This window comes from Glycine max, chromosome 20 (genome assembly GCF_000004515.6).
Source record: "Glycine max cultivar Williams 82 chromosome 20, Glycine_max_v4.0, whole genome shotgun sequence".
Lineage (NCBI taxonomy): Eukaryota > Viridiplantae > Streptophyta > Magnoliopsida > Fabales > Fabaceae > Glycine > Glycine max.
In genome coordinates, this window is record NC_038256.2 from 36,149,463 (window position 1) to 36,174,413 (window position 24,951).

Here is a 24,951-nt window from a genome sequence, read left to right on the forward strand (position 1 = left end):
TAGAGAAAAAATTATTAATTTGAATCATACATTAGAGTCACTTTATTAGTAAGGTTGATATTCATCAACTCAACAGTATAATTCAATTACTAAATTTGTGGAGAATGATTAGAATTTAATTCTCATGGGACACAGGAAAAATGTTAAGAAACATATTCTTTGGAATGTTTTTTTAATTGGTTGAAATTTATTAAAAATATTAATTTTTTTTAGATCTCATATTATATTTAATGACTATTTTTTAATTTTGTAATTTTTAATAAATTTTAACCATTAAAGATTATATGTTTAAAGGAGTGTGCTCTTAACACTCCCTTGAAATACAAGTTTTTTAGAGAGACAAAGCTTTTAAGTATGAATGCACCATCAAATTTCCAATTAAGGATTAGTCTTATTCAATTCAAATAGTGATAAAAATCCTTTAATTTTTCATTCAAAATTTAAATACTCTAAATACGGTGATTATAAAAATAACATTTATTTTTTTATTTAACGTGAGAACTAGAACATACTCCATAAATAACAATTGAGTTTTGGATGTTTATAATTATTTTTATATTATTTATGGAAAATTATAATTACTCCCAAATTTAGGGGTGGATTGGAAGAGAAAGAGGAGAGAAAAAATGTGAAAAAAATAGGGAGAAAACAAACATGTTTGTTTTTAAAAAAATTGAAAATGTTTTTTTAAAAATATATAAAATTTAATTATTATAAAAAATATATAAGTAAAATAATTTTTAAAAAATATTAAAAAAATCAGAAAGATGTTTATTGTATTAAAAAATTAACTAATACCAGTAAATTGTAACAAAGGGATTTAGTAATACATATGATTGTGCAATAAATAAATAAAAGTGAGATACAAGAAAATGAAATATATGAATTTGCCCATTAATTAATTATTAGTGTATTTGATAACTTAATTTATTATTAAATAATTGTTGGATTAGCTGTCGTGTTTTTTCTGCACAAGAATTTTTCTCCTCATTGCGTCGTTACCTTTACTTTGGGTTTTGTTTTATAGTCCTCCGCATCCTGTCTTCGTCTTCATCGACAATTATATTTTTTTTGTCAGCAGAATACGTCCACACACTAACTTACTATAAGTCTATAAGGGATAGTTTACAAAAGATAAGCTTCTATAATTAAAGTATACGTGTTTAGTAGAGATTTTTTTTTAATCACGTTATAAATTTATAATTCACCTGTACATGTATTGTACGAGAGACTAACTATTGTTATTTTTTGTAAAAAATTCCAACATAACGTGATTAAAAAATATGTTGTTGACGAAGATCGTGAAGTGGTTAACTTTTTATTACATTATCTTCTTCTTATCATTAAAATTAGGTGAAAAAGAGGCACTTATCTTCTTTTTTAAAGTAGTTAAAGAAAATAGTGATAATCATACATTTTGAAAGTTTATTAAAAGAAATAAAAAAATAATTATATATATTAAAGATTCATTTAGGAAAATAAAAAATGTATACACCAAAAAAAAATATAAATACAAATAATGTTCAAAAGGATTAAAATAATTATAAAATTAAGAAAATAAATTTAATATTGATAAAGTTAAAATAAAAACTTTAAAATAAAATAAAAATTGTCTTCTAAAACTTATCAATTACATCCTAAATTAGTTAGTAAATTCATTACGAAGTTGAAATTCTTTTTATAATTCAGCGCTAAAATTTTGGGAAATTTTAAAATAAAAAGCTTTTAGACAACAATTTTTTATTCTACATACATAATTTCCAGACTATATGCTTTTTAATCGAGCATTTGGCATTAAATGTATTATGTCTAGCTTCTTATATTTTATATTGTTATCAGCGGTGAAATATATCCACCCCTCTTTTAATTTCAACAAGTTAACAAGTTGACCCCGATAAAATTAGAAGAAAAAAATTAGGTGCTTGCACTCTTTTGTGCATCATGCCCACAAGCTTTTAATAAACAACCACCATCATTGCTTCTCAACCATGCCATTGCTATTTGCTATACAACTGTCATTATAATTTAAACACCAAATTTATTTTCTATCATCTTTTAAGATTTTTTTTTTCTTGAAATTCGTAAATCTAAATTTATAGATAATTGATGCCCAAGAGGCACAAAAGGCAAAAGCTATGCTACTTTGTTACCATAATTAAGCCCAACATTTTTTAAAATATTACTACACGGTTTCGTTTTTTATTTTTTTTATGAATATTACATGGTCTCGTTCAATGGATCCAAGAAAATTTCTTCAGTGGGACAAAAAATAATATTTTTTTTACAGAAGAAAAATATTTAAATTTTTATAAAATACATAATTGTATGATAAAAAATCAAAATTACTTATGTAAACTTTTATAAATTACAATTGAGTTAAGGTGGGAGCTTGTATCATTGATTAATAGTATATATTTAGTATTATAATAGAAAAATAGTAAAAGTCAAAAAAATAAAATAATAAAATTATTATCAATTTATTTTTTTATCTCTTAACTATAACTTTTTTTATATTCATCTAAAAAAATTCCATCATATAAACACTTAAATTTTTATGGAGGCAAAAACAATTTTAATCACATATTATAAGTAAGACAAATTATTTTGTGGGGAGAATTGTCCCATAGTTATTAACCTTAATCCCCCCCTCGTCTCATTTGAATCTAAATTGTTTTTTTTATATAAAGAATCGAAAACAATATTACATTACAATAATATGTGTGTAATAGAATGTAAATATTTAAAAAGAAAACATTGCGTATTCAGAATATTTCAAAATGTGACAACAGTCGAATCGCACGTTTTATATATATGAAAAAAAATCCCATATTCGAGAAGTCTTTTCAACAGTTGAAATTCAATAGCATTAAATAATTTATTATTAAAATATAATATATTCAATAAAATTACATAAAATTTTGTGCTTAACAAAATCAAAACAAATGTACACAATTTTATTAGGCACGATGGAGTTGTTTAATCTCATTTTTAGTTAGACTTAATTAGATAAAGCCAAAATTTAATTAATCTTAAAATATATGATACTATGTGACACCTCATTTCACGCAGGAAAAAGATTTACATTCGCGTTAATCATCAAATTAAAAACTTATCAAATAAGAGTATAAAACATATTTTCGGTCCAAAACAAGACCGTCAAATTTTTTTTCTACAAAAGAAAAACAAGTTAAGCAACGGAAGAACATAAAATAACATCTTCAGAACATTATAAAAATAATATAAAAATTCATATCCCAATGTCACATCATATCAGAACATTGTATTCCAACGTCCTCTGATATGATGTTCCTTAAAGAAATTCACTTAGTCATTTGCTCCCACGAACACAAAATTCAAAATCATCATAGGATCCAAACACAAACAATACACGGAGAGTAAGTTATCACATTCCTAAACGAGTAGAGATAAACAAAGACACACACATACATAGTATAAGTATAATAAGCTCAGCTTAGCTCAATTCACATCATTTTACCACTCATTGTGTAACATTACTTGTTCCAATGATTTAATCACATTAATCATATGTTCAAAACAACACATATTGAGTACAACACAACATCGTACACTCACACAATTCAATACTCACTATCACGTAGCAAGTCACAATGATCGTCACACAGGTGTTATGTAACAAATACACTAACACTCAATTATATATGCAATGTGGTACCATGTCAACCAAAAATCTCGTTGGACGCCTAAGAGTACATGATAAGACAAACCACACACTGATAAATCAGGTTACTCTCGCTAATTAAAATCATAGGGAGACTAGTCATGATCATGTTATTTTACGAGAATGCTTCAATGATGTGGGATCAACACATACTCAAAAGAACACTAAAACTGGGTGTATTTAACCCCAAAGCCTAGACTTCGAAGAGTCCATCAAGGTCTCTCCCTCTTGATTTAGGTCTAACCCAGAAAAAATTTTAGCATACAGACTTTATCTATGAACTATATAAAACACACAACTCCTCAATTGTTCTCAAAACAATTTTAACTCGTTACACCTTAAAGTGAATTAACTCATCAGATTCTCATAGTGGATCCCATCACAATACTCGTCGCACATTAACTGGTCACCCTTAAAGGGTCTTACAGTCGTGTGATTATACTGTCCATAGCTCACAACTCAATGCACATAACATCTCAATACATGTTTGATCTCACAATTTAACACATACTCAACTTATCACATACACTCAATCTCAATCACAATGTTATAATCCCAAGGCAACATGTTATCACATCTCATGAATCATATACACATAACATATTATTAATATATACATGGCACAAACACAAACTTTACCTATGAACTATGCAATACACACAACTACTCATTTTTTTTCAAAATCATTTTAACTCGTTGCGCCTCAAAGTGATTCAACTAGTTAGATTCCCATAGTGGATCCCATCACAATACTCGTCGCGCAAAAACTCATTATCCTTAAAGGGTTTTACAGTTGTATGATTGTACAGTTCATAACTCACAACTTAATGACATCACTTTACACTTCACAATAACATGTATAATCACATTGAGGAATTGTTAGTCGGTTGATACGACTAACTTTTGTGTAAAAAAATTGTGTAAATTGTATTCGACTCCTTCCATTTACAATTCTTTTTGTAGTATTGTAAGTACTTTTTGTAAATTTAGGTAATAAGTACTTAGTATCCCACTTTTGTGTATTTAATAACCTTTCCATTTCAATTTCAGGTAAAATAAGCAAGTTTGGTGAAGTTTGATTTTTGCAGTTTGCTGAGCCATCCTTCTCTGGCTGAGCCCATGATCCACTAGGCGCAACATGATTGGCTGAGCGCATAGAAGAACCTGAAAGAAGATGACCTGTACAGTTGCACTGAGCGAGAGTCAAACTCGCTAAGCGCACCGCTTGCGCCTCCAGGTTGAGCGAAGAAGAGGCGCGCTAAGCCAAATGTCACTTAATTTGGCTAAGCGAACCAAAATATGGTTGATCGAACGACCAAAAATCAGCAACACTATTTAAAGCCTGAAATCAGAAATGGAAGAGAGTTCTCAATTTTTGGCATTTTCTCCGTTCTTGAAAGCATTCTTCTGAGTGGCTGAGTGGCAGAGAGAACTTCTGGTGTGAAGATCCTGAGGGACAGCAGAGATTGAAGAGGAAGTTATCATGCGGAGTATTAGATGAGGGTTTGAGTGATTATGAGGTTTCTAGAGGTGAAGGAGATATCCTCACCACTTGTACTTCCTAATCTTTCAATTTCTCTTTTTCATCTTTGTAAGAGAAGCTTCCCAGCTATGGAGAGCTAAATCCTCAGTTGGTTCTTCCTACGAGATACTTGATGTAAATACTCTTATATCTATCTAATGATGTTGCATGTGTTCTCTGTGTTATCAGTACTTCATTTTAGTAAGCTTTTGCCTTGATCACTTAGATGCATGCTTAGTTAGGGTCATTCAACATTGGGAAATGGTTTGATCCATAGAACTTGATAGGACGGGGCTAGTTTATCATATTTTCACGATGGATCGAGGTACGATAACCTAGTTGTTGGTATGTATGTCTTAATGCAGTTCTGGTCAAGTTTAGTTCAACAAGAAGGATCTGAGGATGACGCTTGATTAGGATTAGGCTAAACATGCATGAGACATCGGGGTTTAGCAGTCCAGGAGACAACATAGAACACAAGAACGTTGTTAGGTAGAGAATATCTTTAGTAGCATCAGTCACCCAGTAGGAAGACCAACATGTTGACCATCTGCCTTCACACCCACCATTGCTCACCTTTTTATTTACCTTTGATTAGTTAGTTTACACACGTGTCCACACAAACCTTTTACAACAAGACGCTTACTTATTGAACCACAGCTTCACCAAGTAAAACAAGTTCCCCGAGAGTTTGATACTTGATTCTTACCGTTTTATACTACTTATGCGATCTTGTGCACTTGTCGGCCGTCAAACAGGAATGTATTAATCCCACACTTGTTCGCAACAAATGTCTCATCACACCTTCTCATACATAGTGTATATATATATATATATATATAATTTCAAGAAACACATGCAAGAATCAAGAATTCTCAAGTTTTTAGGTTTCTAACATTCAAAGCCAAACACTCAATTAAACCATCCAATTTGCATAAGGGCATCAATTGACATGTCAAACATGAACAATTCGTAGTTATCATTGTACAAGAAAAATTAAAACACATAAAACACCCAAAATTTAACTTCAATTTAATTCTTTAAGGATCACTACACATGTTTACTTTAACCCCAATTACAATAAACTCATCATTTACCTTTAAGCAGACTCACATGTGTAGTCCAAAAGCGATAACAACGTCTTTAACGATTTTCTAAGATTCTTTAAACTTTTCTCTGATTGTTCTGTTAGGATTTTCAGGTGTTAGAGAGAAAGAGAAGGGATTAGAGCCTTAATTTCACTGTCTTTGTGCGAAGGAAATTTCTCTATCGATATTATTTCACAAATCCCAACGGTGAAAATATGTGAAATTGAGTTTTGAAGGTGGTGTCCAAATTTCAGGACGACCCAACGGTTAATAAGTCTGAGATCGTAGTTTTATTGAGATAAGTTTGAATGTATGAGGAAAAAAGAGAAGGTTTTAGTAGAGGAAGAAGAGAGAACGAATTTGAAAGAAAGAGAAAGCGCAAAAATATATTATAAGTGTGAAAATTGACCTAATATGTCTCTTTTTATAACTAGAATACTCTAAGCCTATATTCGTTCTATTTTTCTTTATTTTGTTATTTTATAAAAAAACTTTATTTACTATTTCATTAAATAAATAACCAATTAAAATATTCCTTTATTTATTAAAATATCATTTTATTATATTTATTTTTTAATATTATGAAATCCTTATTTTAATTAAAAAAAACCATTTTCTCTCATTTATTTAATTTCTAAAAATTCTATTAATTTTTAAATAAATTTTTTTAATTTATTTTACGAAAAACGGGATGTTACATACTATCTCTATTCTTACATGTAAAATTATTTTTACTTTATTGTTTATATTTTTTTTATAAAACCATCTTATAATTATTTGTTGCATTAAATATTTGTTTCCTATAATATCTTTTATTAGGATTGGAGAATAGAAGAAATCTCATTAATTAATTATATAAGAAATAATTAAGTGAAAAGAGAAATAAAGAATAATCTTAAAAGAGTAATATAAATTATTGATAAATTTAATATAATTAAATTAATTAATTATTTTTCTTTAAAATGTGAATTAGTTGAAAAAATATTATATATAATTAAAAAGGTAGTAAAAAGATTAAAAATATTTTTTTTCTGTAAGTCAATGTTGTAGCAATAAATACATAAAAAAAATTGTATTGACTAAATCTACTTAAATTCTCCTCTATTTTATAAAAGATAAAAGATTAAAAACACTTCTCTGCAATGCAATTTTGTAGTAATAAATGATAAATAATTAAAAATAATATTGAGCAAATCTCTACAATTACTCCTTTTTATTAATATAAAAGATAAAAGAATAAAAAATACTTTTTTTCTCTCTCTAAGACTATATTGTAGCAACAAGTCATTAAAAATTGGTATGGAACATATCTCTCCGATTTATGTTTGTTTTAAATAATTCAATCTTTTATAATTGTGATGCTCTAATGATGGAAAAAGTCTCAAATTTTCAATTGAATTATTGATACCAATGTAATTTATTTATAAAAACTCATCTATATAAATAACACACTATACAATATTATTTATTGTCTAAATAAATTCAAGGATCCAACTTTGCATTTGTGATATCTAAAATGGCTGATTCAACTATCAGATCCTCAACATAATTCTCTTCCTTGTCCTTATTTCTCAAGGTGAAGTTTCCTCCTAACTATGAAACACATTTGTTTTATATTAATTATTGTTCATAACTTATCTCATACATAAAAATTTTAGGCTATAGCCAATGTTCGTCACATGATATCGAAAGCCAATTTCAAAAAGGAGTTACAGTATAAGGAAAACAATTTGTCAAGTAGTAAAAATAAATAAATTAAAAGTTAGTTAAAATATTTCGTCAAACACACTTTTAGTAATATTATCAAAGGATTAATTGTAATTTTAATATTTGTATTACAATTTATATATAAGTATAATTTTTTTAATTTAATTATTCAGATTTAATTTTCACAATTTTTTTATTATTCAAATGATATTTATATCTAAAAAAATTATTATATAAATATGTTATATATTTTTCTTTATAATTTTATACAAATTAATAATATATTGCTTCTTTGCTATATTTTTATTAATTATTAAATGAAATTATAAATGAGTGGCTTAATTTAAATAAAAAATTAATCACGAACAATTGAAGTTAAGAAAAAACAAGTGAAAATCCATATAAATTAAAACATGGTAATTAAAAATATCACTAAATCTATGAACAATATTATTGTTGGCACAAGGATGAGAAGAAGGACTACCAAGTACTGACCTTTCGAATAAGATCTAACCTTTCAACAATATCCTGCTTGTGCGTCACCTGCAAATTCCAAGTAATACCTCGAAATTAACCATGAAGAATACCCAATGTCTTGTTAAATACAATGACTTTGGTCCAACCAATATGACCAGATTTTATTCAATTCTGATCATTTTTTTCACACTTTACCTTTTATATTATTTTTTGTCATTGCATTTATCACTTTTACTTTTCTATATCTTTTTTATTTTTATTTCTGATGTATACCGTATGCACTCCCCAGGGATTAAAAAATAAATCGTTAAAGGTGTTTTTATATTTCAGTAAATAAAAAAAGGTGTTTTTATACAATGGTTTGGCAACTCTGCCCTGTAGATTTAATTATTTAAAGTCCTTTCTTCTTGCTAATGCTACATGCATCATACTAAATTCTTTTATCATTTTTAAAAATTTATTTATTTCTTTTTATATTATTTTTTAAATATATTAATTAATTTTTCTCTCTCCAAATAATAATGAAAAACAATTAACTGAATTGAAAGATAAAAAAGATAATTTTAAAAAGATAATACAAATAATTGATAAATTTATTAAAAGAATCTTATAATTAATGATAGAGGTCAACTATTTATTAGGACTATTTAGTTGGTTTCATTCTGTTATATTTTCTCATTGATAAAAAAAAGCTTAAATATGTTTTTAGTTTATTAGTTTTAAATAATTTTTTAGTCATTTAAAAATTATTTTTATTAATCCCTTAAATTTTCAAGAGATTACTTTTAGTTTTTCTTTCTTTATTATGTTTATGGTTTCATAATTTATGGTAATTTTTAATTATCAAAATTTATTTTTTAAAAAATGATTTATGATATTTTAAACTATCAAAATATTTAACTCGTATGATTTGACTGGTTTTTTTTTTGGTATTCTGAGTTTTATAGAATAAAAAAATGTGAATGTAGAATTGTGATAATTTTTTAAATATTATGATGGTTTTAAATTACTATAAATTATTTCTGATAGTGAAAAATTATCACAAATTATGATATCATTAACGTAAAAAAATAAGAAAAATTAAAAGTAATTTTTTAAAAATTTGAAAAATTAATAAAAATATTTTTTAATGATTAAAAAAATAATTATCCAATTATAAAAGACTAAAAACATAAGGCAAAAGATAGACTTCGAATAGTGTTTCAACTTTAGTCTTAGAAAAATATAGTAGACACTTTAGGTAACGTGACATTTATGAAGTATTTACATGATAATTTATGTCACATAAATAACGCATAACCACAAGACTAATAACATGGTATATACATACACGTGACAAATGTTACATATGTGTTTTAAGAATATTTTTTGTAATTACCTTTTTTACTTTAATTTTAATTCCTCTAAAATGATTAAATTTGATTTTAGCTCCACAAATTTAAATTTAAATTGTATCTATTAATTATTATTTTTATCTTACTTGGTCATTTTTTAAATCTCTAATATCTTCGTCATTTTTCACCTAGAATTCACTAACAACATCACATGATATAATTTAAACCACTATTTAGAATTAACATCGAAAGTGAAAGTAGAGTCGCATGACTTACCCTAACAACCTACAAGTGACTCGGATCTTATGAATCGAACGTCAAAACCTTTAATATATGCATCTTGACACCCTTTAGTAACTAATGGAGTTCCGATACCTGAAAATATAATTAAACACGTCAACAAACTTTACTAATATCCGTAAAAAAAAACTTTACTAATATCAAATTTCTTTAATGGTAATGTGTTTCGAAATCGAAACTGACTTTTTTATTTTTACTATCGCACAATGTTGATACTGTATAAACATTTCTTAGAGACAAATTAACTACTATTTAGTCATCTCTAAAAATTTATTCATAATAAATTCTTTGAACAATCAATCATGACAAGACCGATAAATATGCTCCTCAATATATGTATGCGGGGTTAGGAAGAGAAGATTTTCTTGGGTCCATGTTTATCTGCCTCGTGTGGACAATGAGATCATGCAGCTGCATGCTGCATGAAGCCTTGAATCGTAATATTTTTAGTTGTCCCTTCACACCTAAGTTTGAAATTAAATCTCAAATTTTGATTAAGTAATCGAAGTGTTAAATTACTTCTGTTATCAACATTTAATATCATTATATTTCTTTTTAGGAGTACAAATCCTTGCATATATTTTACTATTTTGAAAACAATGTCATGCGGTTCAGGCCAAAAAAAAAAGACAAAGAAGCACGTGACTGTATGAGTGTATCATTGCTCCCTTCAATTATATGACAGGCTATTCGATTAATCTAATATTCCGTTACATAGGTATCCGATGCTCAGTAGTCAAATTGAGTTTAATCAATTTTCCCAAGTAACAATACCCTTAGCATCGATATGGACGAGATCATAATTACTACTCCTTCAGTAATTGATCTAAAATAAGAAGAAACAAGATGACAATGGTTTGATAAAAATGAACCAACTCCACTCCCCCAACGTTGTCTTTTTTCATTAGTTTTTATCTCATTGAAAAATAGGGAAACATATGAAGAATAAGTTATTTTAAAATATTCCCCACTTCAAGGAAATTTTAATAATTAAATTAGTGGAAAAATTAGAATATTAATTGAAATTCCTGAAATTGTTTTAGTTGTTCATTTTCTTGGTGAAACTTTCAAATATGAATATTTCTTTCTTTCAATTTTTCTCATCCCTTTCTATGTAAAGAAAAGTATATGGTTACAAGGGTGACTCATTAACCTAAGTAGTACTATAGTAGGGCCATTCGTACTTTTCACAATGTTTTTTTGCATAAGCAGAGTAGCCACACCTTTTAAAAGAAATTAATATGATCATGCTTGTCACTGCAGTCTAGTGTCAAGATAAGCATCCACTAGCATAAACATTTAAAAAAGAAGGATCTCTTGTATATCTGTCACAATAGTTTTCAGAACAAAAAATAGTAAAGGATATATACAGATAAAATTTTCTTAATTTTCAAAAATATGTTTAGTATAAAAAATGGTGCTTTTTTTTAAAAAAAAATTATTCATTTTTAACTCATTTTTAATTCCTAATTAGGGACAGAAATACTATTTTTGTCAACATAAAGACTTAAAATAAACATTTTTATAAAAATAAAACATATATATGTTTATAAAAATGTTAATTTTTTTAAAGCCATTCTATTACTACTGACCAATGAACATTTATGAATTTTATTTTGGAAGATTATAGTTTTTGCAATTTTCACTTATTTTGTGAGACAATTTTTGAACCGAAATATATATGTGTGTCGGGTGAGTTGGGTTGGGATACGATGCACTTGTTGTAAGTATCAATCTAACTTATTCTGCTTAGTATTTTTTTATAGACAATTATTTCTATTAATTTAATCGTCAAATTAAGACTTCACAGATTAAGTATATAAACTTTTATATGATTTATTAATCAAATTTATTTTAATATATAATTTGACATCCATAATCATTAATATAATACAATATCAATTGGTTCAACAGATAAATTTGTCACATTTATACTATAGAAACAAGTTATTAAGAATTAATGCAAAAAACTTGTGCATACAACAAGTGAATCTGATCCTACATGTATACAAATGTATATAGATAGCTTGAAGGTGTATCATAGCGGTTGAGGATATGGTTGAGTTGCCTCGGAATGCTCTTTCTTATCTATGTAGCTATCAGCAGTATAGTGGGGCATTGTTTATGTGGCTACTGTGGTACAACCAGTTGGGGATGACAATAAAACAAGCATTTAATATGCATTTCTTGGCCGATGGATAATATATCGAAGAATTCGGATTAAAAGTAGTAGTTGGGGAGAAAAAAGCTGTATCATTTGGGAGTTCTGTGCAACTTTTTGAAAGTGACTTTCAGATTGTATTGTTGTCATAAAACAACAAATTGCCAAGTTGGCAAACTCATCGGTTTGTGTTGTACCATCATGCAACAGTGTGAACTTAAGCAGTTAGATATGATCTTGTAATTTGTTTATTATCTTCCCAAACATGCTGCCCATTGTGCTTTCATGTTTTATTTGGTCGATGGAAAACTAGTATTTATTCCGCACATGAATGGTGCTTTCCAAGAAACCCTTTATTTTTGTTCACATTCAAAGTATTGGTCTCAAATTATGTTTTCTCAATATCAGCATATAATGACCCCTCAAGATTATGCTAATTTGGCCTACAAACAGTGAAAATGAAGAAGATACTGAAGGCCTGGAAAATAACAGAAAGGGACTTTTAAACTTGAACCAATGAGACAATTTCAGGACATCTGAGGTACTGTAATTGGTAAGTGCAGAACTTATCTAAAATGCCACACTAGATGTAGCTGCCGAATAAAGTTAAAGTGAGACAAGAGCATGTTCCAATAATAATTGTTAAGAAAGTCAGTCTTGTACAAATGGGAAGAAAGACACATTCTCCAAGTAGTATTAATTCTTGACAACCTTTCACCACCCTGCTGAGATCTTAGTGAGGATTCCCAGGCCAAGTGGGTGTTTGGGATCACTGCCCATGTTTTCCTTTTGTTTGTTGCTTTTTTTTTTTCATTCCTTTTTATTTTGAGAGTTACTATTACTCTCATGATAATTGTTTTTGACCCCTATGAAGAGATTGGGACTTTTTTTATTACAAAAACATCTTCGTCGCAGAATCACGATTCCATGAAATCAAGATTCTGATATATTTTTTTTGTCCCAAATACAACAACGTATAGAATCATGATTCCGTTGAAATAAAAAAATATTTACAACAATATCTTAATTCAATTGTTGTGTTTTTTAAAAAAGAAGTAAAAACACATATGTGTGAAGCTTAAATGTGTTTTTTATTGAGCACTCCAACACTACATTTTTTTTAAATGTATTGGCTAAACACGACTTTTTTCAAGACACATTTAATAAACAATTATTTTTCCTGCTATGCGTACCAACTATATTAAATATAGACACAGTCTAAATCGTTTATTTTTTGTGTCATCTCAATCATTTATATGGTATGAGTCACGAGAGAATAGTAGATCATCTAATATAAATAGCAGTAGGGGTTTGATGCAACTCAACACCTTTGTTTGATATTCATCATATTGTTTAAAACATGGAGAGTGCGTATATTGTTGTACATTCCAATGGTGACATAATTCCATCATCTGAAGAGATATTGTTTAAATCTTCTAGTGGTCCTCAAGTCGTCGCAATAAGTGATTACATGTCACTTGATGACTTAAGAAAAACAATTATTGACACCACCAGAGGTTGCTAAATTTTACTTTATTTTTTTTTACCATCAACCAATTTACGTTGGTGATGGTTGTGTTAAATACAAGTGTATGAAGCTTAAACGTGACAATGATGTGGGAAAAATATTTTTCATCTTTTCAAAATTTAGTAGCAAAGGTTCGATTAAGTTGAATACAAAATTTGGTTAATCTCTAGATGAAATCCTTGCTCTATTGTGCAAACCAATGAAAGCAAGACCTGTTGATAAGATCATTGCTCTGATGTGTGTTAGATATGTGTAGTCATATTTTTACTTTATCAAATTCGTACTCTATTTGTTTATTTTATTTTCAAAAAAAGTTTATATTATCATTGTTTATTTAGTTGTTGGTTATCCGAAAGTTTGTTTTATAAATCAACTGAAGAGTTGTTGCTACTACTAGGCGCATGTTGTTTAAACAATCGAGGAACACAAAAATAAGTAAATAAAAAACACCATCAACTAAACAAATGTCAACACAATAAAAATTTGTACAAATAATAATAATAATTAAACAATCATCCGCCTCTGCTACCTTTCTTGCAACTCTCATCCTTTGCCTCTCTAAGCTGCACCTAGCTTCGAAGCCTTCCTGCAGCAATTGCAGAGCTTGATGTATAGTCTAATGATGACTTGTGCCCTTTGGCATGATTGTAAAGTCCAACAAGCTTTGCATGGTGCTTGACAAAATCCGAAATTGATCCTGGAAGAACAATTTCAATTAGTAACTATTTTTAAAGTGACAATTTAGGGAAAAATATTAACAAAATCCATTTTGATTTACTTGGCAAAAGTAGACTCCACCTGGTACATACTCTGCTAGTGGTTGTGCAGGCGATAGCTGCATTAGGATGGGCAATAAATGTACAGAAGGACGTGGACACTCTCCCTCCTCTGGCAAAATGGCATAGGGGTGAGAAACCCGATAAAACCAAGGCAGATAGTCAAGGGTGTAATCCCAAGGACCCTTGGGTGGCACAACATCGCCCATGTTGAATTAGAAGCCTCATACCTGAGACACTGCAGTGGGTGGCATGGGATGCATTGAACATGTCAAACTGCCTCAACACCCTCTTTGGAAGATAAGGTCACATGTCTATCCCGCACCTAATGAAGTCAGAGAAAATGGCCTGTTGTGGGAAAGACCTGACACCCTAATGACGTTCATAAGGACACCAAATGACAACATCCATTTGAAGGTCATCCAACTTCTCCCTAATCGGATGAGGTTGCCTGGTGCCTCGTGTTGGCTATTGGGTCATCCAAAGCACTGATCCGAGGTTCGAAATAGCCAACAATGGGAAGATGCACAAATGGAGAAGACTATAAAAAACATTATCAAACAAATTAATTATAGTAATAAAGAAAATAAAAATAATCACAATTAAATAGTTATTTACTTATTAAGACTAACGTAATATAACCTCTAACTTGCTTGCTGGTGTACTGGCTCGCATGGGAGAGATGGTCATATAAGTACGCCAGTGAAACAACTCCCTAGGCGTATCAGTGCCAGTCACCTAGGTTGTTGAGGTAGAAGAGGTAGGAGACATTGACGTGAGTCGAGGATTGTAAAAAAATATCATATTGTCAACCAAGTGCAAAAGATAAGCTATGGTAGCCCACACGTATGATCCTGACTGGATGTACCAGTTATATGGGCCTGTTAGCCACGTCAACCTAACCTTGGCACCTACGGTAATCATCGCTGTAGCCTCTTCCTCTATCAGAATGCCAAGGCGAGTCATGAACAAAACCTTTACAACCTCTCTAGTGAAGGTGGAGGGGACATGATCAATGGGTCTTCCTGTCATAGAAAGGTGCAAGAGACATGACACATCATCCAGAGTGATGGTCATTTCTTTGACATGTAGGTGGAAGGATGAGATCTCTTGGTGCCACCTCTCCACAAGGGCATTCATGAAGCCCTTGTTTGCGGTGGGGTACCGCATCATAACTAGGACTGATAACCCTAACCGTAATACATAAACCCTCATCGTCAGCTCAGTGAAGAGTGGTAAGACCTAGCCACCATGGCTAATTAACTTCATCTCTAGGCACGACTACTTGATTCATACATGACCAATATAGTGGTACCTGTAAGATCGAATCAATGACAAATCAACTGGACCTCATCCAAATGGAGGTCCAATGGTCTTATTAAATGCATGTGCCTTTCCCTATGGCTTTGGCTTTTTGGCGAATGTCGTCGGTCGCATGCTGACACAATCAGTCTTCGATGCCTCTCTTTAGCATAATCCCCTTCATGTGAGGGGCTCGAGCCCTCATGAGAGGGATTGTGTCTAGCCACATATGAAGCATGTTTGGTCCGAACCATTTGAAACTAAAGGAAAAATAATTAAACTATTAATAAAAAAATAACAAAAAATTAATTATTAAAAATAATAACAAAATAAAAAACCTTTAGAACACAAAACATAATTATAATTCTCTTGAGGTTATTAGCGAAACCTACAAATGGAATCACAATTCCATTATAGACAAATCTACAATGAATCGTCGAGGGGACACATAGGAAGGGAGAGCAGAAGGGTTAGGGAGGAGAATGGAAATGTTTATTTTGGTTGGGAAAGGGAGGAGGAAGGAGAATGAGAATGAGAAGGAAAAGGAAGAAGGAGAAAGAAAAAGGACGAGTATTAGGAAGAAGGAAGAAGCAAGAACAAGAAAGGGAAAGGGAATGTGGTGCCAAGAAGGGGAAGAGGGAAGAGGGATGGGTGGAGAATTTTGAAATTAGGGGTAGAAGGGTAATTTTAAGGGGAGTAGGGGCCAATAATATTTTCGTGTTTATTTTTTGTTTGGTCCATATATCAATGTTGATGCTTTGAACAATAGCAAAAATTTATTGGTAAGCATTTGTGAAGATGGGCCTTTTACGGGCCCTGAGTGAGAGGGCAGTTTGCTCCACGTACAGGGGACAAACAACCACTGCATGCCATAACTTGGTTCTACTGTTTTAAATAGCATACATATATGATATATCCATTGAACAAGGTGGATTAGAAAACCAATCCCACTTAAAGTGATCTGCACATGATCCTGAACTACTATTAACTACAAGTCGGCAACCAAATTTCTGCTGTCATATATGATGAGAATATGCAAAAACTGGAACAAAAAAGAATCAAGTTATCTATAGAGTATTTTAGCAAGAACTGAGGTTGTATTTATTAAAGGTTTTGGAAGTTATTTTTTGAGAAAATGAAGTTGAAGAATGTGACATTCCCATATTAAGGATAAGTTTTAGAAAAATATTCTTTGGTGATTGCTAATTTCAAGAGAGCGATATTAGGGATGGTTCTCTCCTCTTTCCTTCTTGTCCCCATATTCCATTTCAGGATAATTTAGAACCATCTCTCATATTTTTTTTAATTCTTTATAAAATGTCTAACATACTAATAATAATAATAATAATAATAATAATAATAATAATAATAATAATAATAATAATAATAATAATAATAAATGGTATTTTAACTATTATAAGTATGAAATATCTATTAATTTTATGATGATTAATCTTAGTCGAGATAATAATAAATTATTTAACTATTTATTTGACAATTCTTATAATTGACTACTTGACATAACTTTGAGTTGTTGTCCTTGTATAAAAAAAATTCAAGTTTTAGTCCCTATACTTATAGGTAGGGGTAGGTAAACCGGTTTAGGACCATGGACTGGCCTGTGGGGCCCATAGTTTGCAAGGGTAATGGATCAATTTTTTTAAATAGTCTATGATTATATAATATTTTTGGGTTTGTCCTGCTTAATCTGAGGACTGTGTGGGTTTGGCCCGCGGGGTCCGCAATTGCCCGTAAGCCCGCTTAATCCATGATTTGAGAATTTCACCTACTACAACACTTTAAGAATTTCACTTAATCCAGATCTTTCATTGTTGGCTTGTGATATTTTGAGCATCTAAATTACAACTATGACTTCCAAATCGACATTTAATATTGACTCATAGGTGCTTAACAAATATTGAACTAGGTTTCTTGGTGATAATGTGCAAGCCTTGATATGTACTAAAAATTGGTTACTAAAATTTGATGAGCAAGGTAAATAATGTGTAATAATTGTTGTCTTTTAATCACTTAACTTGAGTTGATTGTAATACTTATTATCGTTTTGAGTTTTAGGAAAAGAATATGAAGATGAGGAGATGGAGAAGGCTCAAACTACTTCAAATATGGAATCATTTGTTGTTCGAGATGTTTAAGTTTCATATTTTAGATTTATTGTTTGAATTTTTTTTGTTAAGACATTATTTATTTTATTAATGTAATTGACTAATTTTCGATATTTAATTTACATTTGTGTTGAACTTAATTTGATTGTGTTGCATTTTTATTGAAATTGAAATTCTTTTAAAATTAGGCCCGGGGATCGGCCCGTTTGACCCGCGGGGCGGGGGCGGACCAATTTATTAGGTCCGTATAAGAATGCGAAGCGGGCTGACCCGGTCCGTTGCCAAAGCGAGCGGACCTTACGCGGACGGACTGACCCGCTTACCCACCCCTACTTATAGGTGACAAAATAAGTTAAATTAATTAGGCCCGTTTGAATGCATCCACTAAAATATAGGACTAACTTGCGAATGAAATGCAAACTATTTTAGCCCAATTCTAATGTGGGTTAACTTGCGAAAATTCATTAAAAACCTAAAAACTCAAGCTTTTTATAGGACTTACGCTTCATTTTAGAGTTTCAAATTAAATTAGTGACAGACCTACATGGCTGTGAGGGTGTGCACTTGCACCTCCTCATTTTTTAAAATTTACCAAATTTATAAATAAAATCTTGTATTTTTATATTTTATTTTATTTATATTTATATAATTGAACCCACTAATTTTATTTTTTATAATTTGCACCCACTGACTTAGGATCTTGGATCTGCCAGTGTTGATTGAGCTCGCATTGGATTGGATATTGGATAGCCTGTTTTGTCACCTACATTTTTGTTAAGGGTTGACCTTGTTAACTTCATTGATGACGTGACTAATGTAGTTGACGTGCCAATAACGTATAGGTTATATGATTGAAAATTAATCAAATGGTCTCTATAGGTGATACCACTTTAAAAATTAATTAGTATATATAAGATATATTAATTGCTCAACAAATTAGTCTTCGTATATACATAAAAAAATTGAGCCTAAACCTATGGTCTACAGTAAAAATTGAGCCCAATTGGTAAATCATTTTTAAGACTAGTCCAGTAAAATATGAGGCTCAGCAAAATAGACACCCATTCACACATTCCAATCTTTCGTCGAACATATGGTCTACAGCCTTTATTGGACAGCGATCAAGTTGTTGAATATACATGACAGTATTCACGTGTTTATCAGTTTAAGATGACATTGAACAACATAAAGCTATAAGGTAAAACCGGTGCCGTTTAAGGTGTTACTTCTTTTTAAATAAGGCCGTGAAGCATTACTACCAAATACTTGGTAAACCTGAATCTTATGTCAGTTTCTTATTTTAGATAATTATGTTTAAGTTATCCCGGAAGAGAAACGAAGTAAGTCTTCCAAAAGCACGTTAAATATATATGCATAACTTTGATACGATCCATTAAAAAGCTTGAGACAAATTTAATTGCAAGAACATTGTATAAATAATAATTGGTCTAGCAGATCAAGAATTACATTCTAATTCCCGCCTCAATTTATACCTTCATATCCTGGATGAATACATTTTTTTTTTTCAGTTTCAAAACTAAAACAGTCAAGCTTAAAATGCTTTTTCAACGCGAAACAAGTCCAAAGGCATTGTTTGTTGATGTTACCCAAGCATGCCTCTCTTTATCTTTTTGCCTTATCCCGACACTGATTGTTCATGCTTTATGAAAGTATTCTTCACCTCTCCCAACTCATGACGTGTCTCACGCCTCTCTTTACACAATTCTAATTCAACTTTTCCTTTTTGTTTTTTTGTTTTCCTATAAAGAACAATTAATAAATAACAAAAAAGAACAGCTTCTCAGCCCCACAACAAGATTTTCAATAATTTAGATCGAGACAAATAATTTAGATTTATTAACATTCATTCCAATCTAAGAGATTGATATACGTAAAGTAAGTGAATATCTGATCGATTTCTCATATCACGAAATGCCATAACCAAATCAATACACATAGAAGCAGCCTCAGCAGGATCACGGAAATTAAAATGCAATTATATTTAAGGAGACTTAAATAGAAAAGCAACAAAACTTTGATAAGGAACAGAATTATGGGAAAAAATGGAAATGGAAGTGATAGGATGAAATTGATCGAACAGATTATTCGGGAATAGTGAGGAGGAGAGGGCGCCAATGTTTCCTTTTCAACAAGGACCTGCAACGAAAACCGGCCCAAGGCGGGTTGGTTGAACCGGGTTCATTACTCCAAGAAGAATGGGGAACGGCAACGGAAGCCAACATTGGAGTAGTTTCATTTTCATGCACACGCTCCTCTCGTGGCGGCGAGGACACAAAGAGGGCCTTCAGTGAGTGTCTCCGCATGGGATTCTTCTCCACCACGTTTTCTTGCCGCCGAAGTGACCGGTTCAGGCTAAGCAGACTACGCAGCGTGGTTTTGGGCCGCCGGAATTGAACCAATGGGCTCGTCCTCGGGCTTTGGGTTGGGCTTTGCCCCACTCCACATGGCGTCGCGAACAGCTTGAATTTCTGCAACGCTGCCATCTCCTCCCTCTCCCTCTCTCTCTCTCTCTCTGTTATTCTCCGCTCTATTAAAAGAGTGTTAAAGTGAGTTTAAATTTGAATATTGATGATTGTGAAGGGGACAAAGGTGATTGATTGCTTCTAACAAGCATGGCATCTATTTTGGGAATGGTTTCATCTTTTCTTCCATACACATTCATTACTTTCCTTTTGATACTTTGGATTAAAGACAAGTAGTAGTATGACCATGGAATCACAAGTAGGACCGAACCGTTTTCCGATGTCGCTTTTTTTGTTTTCAATAAAATACCTTGTTCCACCGTTGCTGACTTGGCGGACTCATAAGAACAAATGTACTCATTTTATGTTACACATAATTATTAATTAATAAGTAGTTGTTACATTCTTTTTAAATAGCTTCCAGAAATTTTCTTCTCCCTTTGATTTTTCTTTCTTGGGTTTCCTTGCTTTTTTGACCCGTCTTTGAGAATCTGCATCAATCATTACTGTAATGTAGTTGTAACAAATGTGATTCATTACTGTTACAGTAGTAACTAGGAACATTGAAGGGAAAAATAGGAGTTCGGTAATACATTCATTTTTTTTTTTTTTACCAAAACGTGAAAAACTACGGTTATTATTAGACAACAATGTGATTAACCACTGGCATTGGGCGTGTTAGATTCACTTTCCAGTTTCTCAGTCAAGGAATTCGGTGAAGTTAGTAGCTTATTATTCATTAAAATTCCAACTTGACCCGAGTGCTGTGAAGCTGGTTGGGGTGGTGTTAGCCCATATTTTCGATGAGCTAAAATGTGCTATAAGTATGCATTGGATGTCGTCTCGAGGTTCGAAGCATATTACAGAGCAAGAGCCTGGTCAGGACCTGCTCGAATCGAAAAGAGAGGAGAGTCTTTAAGAAGGAATTCCCAGGTTCAAAGGAGTATTTACGAAGTACAAAGCTAAGACAAGAAAGAGGACTTCGAGCTATTGGGCAATTCGAACTGGTGTATGGACGAGTCGAAGTCGAGGCAGCAAGAGTTCTGGACTTAGCGTAATTTCTGAACAAATCTTCATCAAATCAGTTCGATCTCGAGCAATGTGGATAACCGTTCTAAGGAGCAGTTATGTGCATATGAGATGTACGTGGCAGGACACTTGGCATTAGGATAGTGTTCGACCGTTAGGGCAGTTTATTTTCGAATGCCTATATATAGCAATTTTTAGTTAGGTTTCATGGTCGCAATTCATTTATACAAATCCTTATACACTCAAAGTACCCAGCGCAGAGAGAAACGAGTACACAAGGAGAATGTATGTTTGTTTGTGAACCATTTTAAATTTCTGTAGACTTTACATTTCGAATGCAATGCAATTTACGCTTCACTTTATAATTCCTGTCTTTTAAATGGTTCATTTGATCGAATGAACTCACTGCTCTTCTACATTCTGCAATTTTCCTTTCCTTGTCAAGTTACTTCCAGCATTTCGATTTCTGTTAAACAATTTTTCTTTCTGTAAATTTCGAACCAGTAAACGTTTGTTGCAATGATGAACATCAAAAAACTTGACATTTTAAAGCAAACACATAATTGACATGCTCCTGAGATTCACTAGTTGGTCTCGCAAGCAATTAACTTAGACTAGCGGTTGTTTACCAAATTCCAGTGTAAACAAATTGGCACGCCCAGTGGGACAGGTCAATTGTGTGTTTTGGTTTTAAATTATTTTTAAAGTTTTGTTTGTTGCAGTTGGTTTATTGCCTTCTTAATTGTTTTGATTTTGTATGCATTTAAGAAGTGGGAAATCTGTTCCACACTTAACAGAATTCAAAACTCGTACAAGAATGGCTAGACCACCCCCAAGCAATCGAAACAATGACCTTCCAAATATGGAGGGGCAACCAACGCAAACATCTGTCAGTAATGCCAATATAAATTCTGGTATAGGAGCAATTCCTGACCAAACTGTTGGCACGATTAGTTCAACCGCTTCGACGGTTATGAATCAGACAGGGGTAACCTCTCCCATGACCAACATGACGTTGGCAAGTTCGACCACGTCAGCGTCTGCTTTTGCCCCTTGGAACAACCCTAGTTTAGGGAATCCCAGTGGAAGTCCCTTTCGACCGCCTCAAAACCCTCTATATGGCATGCCTACATCTTTGATGGTAGGGTTGCAAAATTCTCAACCAAACATAGAGAATTTTAATATGTCCTCTCCATCAGGATCTGTAGCGGGCAATCAAGGTAGGGTAATTCCGCAACATTTAACTAATACATCCGTTTTGTCACTCAGACAACAAATGGATGAAAGTAACCATGATATGGTTAACATGTTAACACAACAAATAGGAACTGTTATTAACCCTTTAATTCAAAATACAAATGACAGTTACCAAACGTTAACAAATCAAATAAGTCGAATTGCTGACTTTTTTGGGGCACCACCCATACAACAACCACCAATTCGACAGATCCAAATACAGGCGCCTGTCCAAGAGATACAGATGCCTAATAACCCCGGGATGCAAATGGCTCAAGCACCACAACCAGCGGCACGCATAGAGCCACCAGTCCAACAGGTCGAACCAAACCCTGGTATAGTATTGGTAAATAGGAACCAAAATGCTGATGAAGTAATAGGGAATATTCAACAAAACCGTTTCGATATGCAGAATAACCTAGCCCAAATGGTCGAAACGATTTTGGTGCAGAATGGTTTGAACTTAGGCTTACATAGGCCTAATTTTGTGTCTCCATTATCTGAGTATGTGTTACAGACAGAATTACCAAGGGGTGTGAAAATCCCTAAGTTTACCAAGTTTGCGGGAGAGACAAATGAGTCCACTGTCGAACACGTTGCTAGATATTTGGTCGAAGCAGGGGATTTGGCTAATAATGAAAATTTAAGAATGAAATTTTTCCCTAGTTCCTTGACTAAAAATGCTTTTACATGGTTTACAACCCTTCCTCCTCATTCCATACATAATTGGAACCAATTGGAAAGGATTTTCCATGAGCAATTTTATATGGGACAGTCTAAGATCAGCCTTAAAGAGTTAGCCAGCGTTCGACGCAAGGCACTTGAATCAATTGATGATTATTTGAACAGATTCAGACTCTTAAAGGCAAGGTGTTTCACCCAAGTCCCTGAACATGAATTAGTCGAAATGGCTGCTGGTGGCCTAGACTATTCGATTAGAAAGAAATTAGATACCCAGTATTTAAGGGATATGGCTCAATTGGCTGATAGAGTTCGACAACTCGAACGGTTGAAGGCCGAAAAGGCTAGAAATTCTAAATTCCACAAGAAGGAAAAGGTTGCTTATATCGAAACCAATGACAGTGACCAGGAGTTCGATATTATATATGAAGATATCGAAGACAGTGAGGTTGATTTAGCAGAATTAAAACCTGGACCTCCTTATGTTTGTAAACTCCTTAGACCTTCCAATGGAAAAAACCCTGTTGAACCTAAAAATGATAAATTTATGTCTAAAACTTATACATTTGACATAACTAAATGTGATGAAATATTTGATTTATTAGTCACAGATGGCCAGATTGTTGTTCCTAAGGGCTTGAAAGTACCCCCAATCGAACAACAGAAAAAAAGGGGTTATTGTAAATTTCATAATTTCCTTGGCCATAAAACCTCACGTTGTGTTCTTTTCAGGGATTTGGTTCAAAAGGCTCTTGACGAAGGAAGGCTAAAATTTGGTGAGAAACCAAAGGTTGTTCAGGCAAATGCTGAAACATCCAAAGCTGCCGAAACTCTCTATGCGGAGCCCCAAGAAATAATGATGGTCGAAACAATGGAGGTGTCCCATGTGCAAGTTCAGGATGTATCTGAAGAGGATTACAACGAACAGATGAAGGTTGTTTATCCTCAGGCTGAGGAGGAGTTAATTGATTTCTTGAACAGATGCAAATTCGAAAACAAGATTGTGATGCTCTGCCCTCGCTGCAGTGCAGTATGTGATAAGGAGGCTACTGAGGGCCTCAAGAAATACCAAGTTGTTAACAAGGGGGCAAGGCAGAACCAACGTTTCGATAAAGGCAAAAGAGTTATGGTGCAGTCGAATACTAATCAGAAGTCGGGTCGAAGGAATACTTTCGCTCCTCCTGGTTCAGTGCCGGTCGAAAAATGGATGCACCAGGGACTCATAAGGTTCAACAAAGGGATTATGGAAGTAGGTGGTTCGAGTGGAACGAAGCAAATTGGCCCACAGGAGGCCAATAGGTACTCGTATAGGAACAATTACAAAGGAAAGAATCCTATGACGAGGACCCAATGGCGTAGGTTCCAGCGTCAGAAGAAATTGGCCCAGCAGAACCCGCAAATGGGCCAATATAAAGAAGTATCTAGGAGGCCAGTAAAGGAGAGACTCCTGCCTCCAGTGGATGAAGACAAGATGGAGGATGAGGATCTACTGGATTCTGAG

General features: G+C 32.2%; 1 protein-coding gene across 1 annotated transcript; it reads right to left on the reverse strand.

Annotated features, from left to right (window-relative positions):
- Positions 1–20,123: 20,123 nt before the first annotated feature.
- Positions 20,124–20,525, reverse strand: LOC102665843 (uncharacterized). The gene has a single exon (XM_006605863.2). The coding sequence runs from the start codon at positions 20,523–20,525 to the stop codon at positions 20,124–20,126; it is 402 nt and encodes a 133-aa protein (XP_006605926.1).
- Between the last annotated feature and the right edge of the window lie 4,426 nt (positions 20,526–24,951).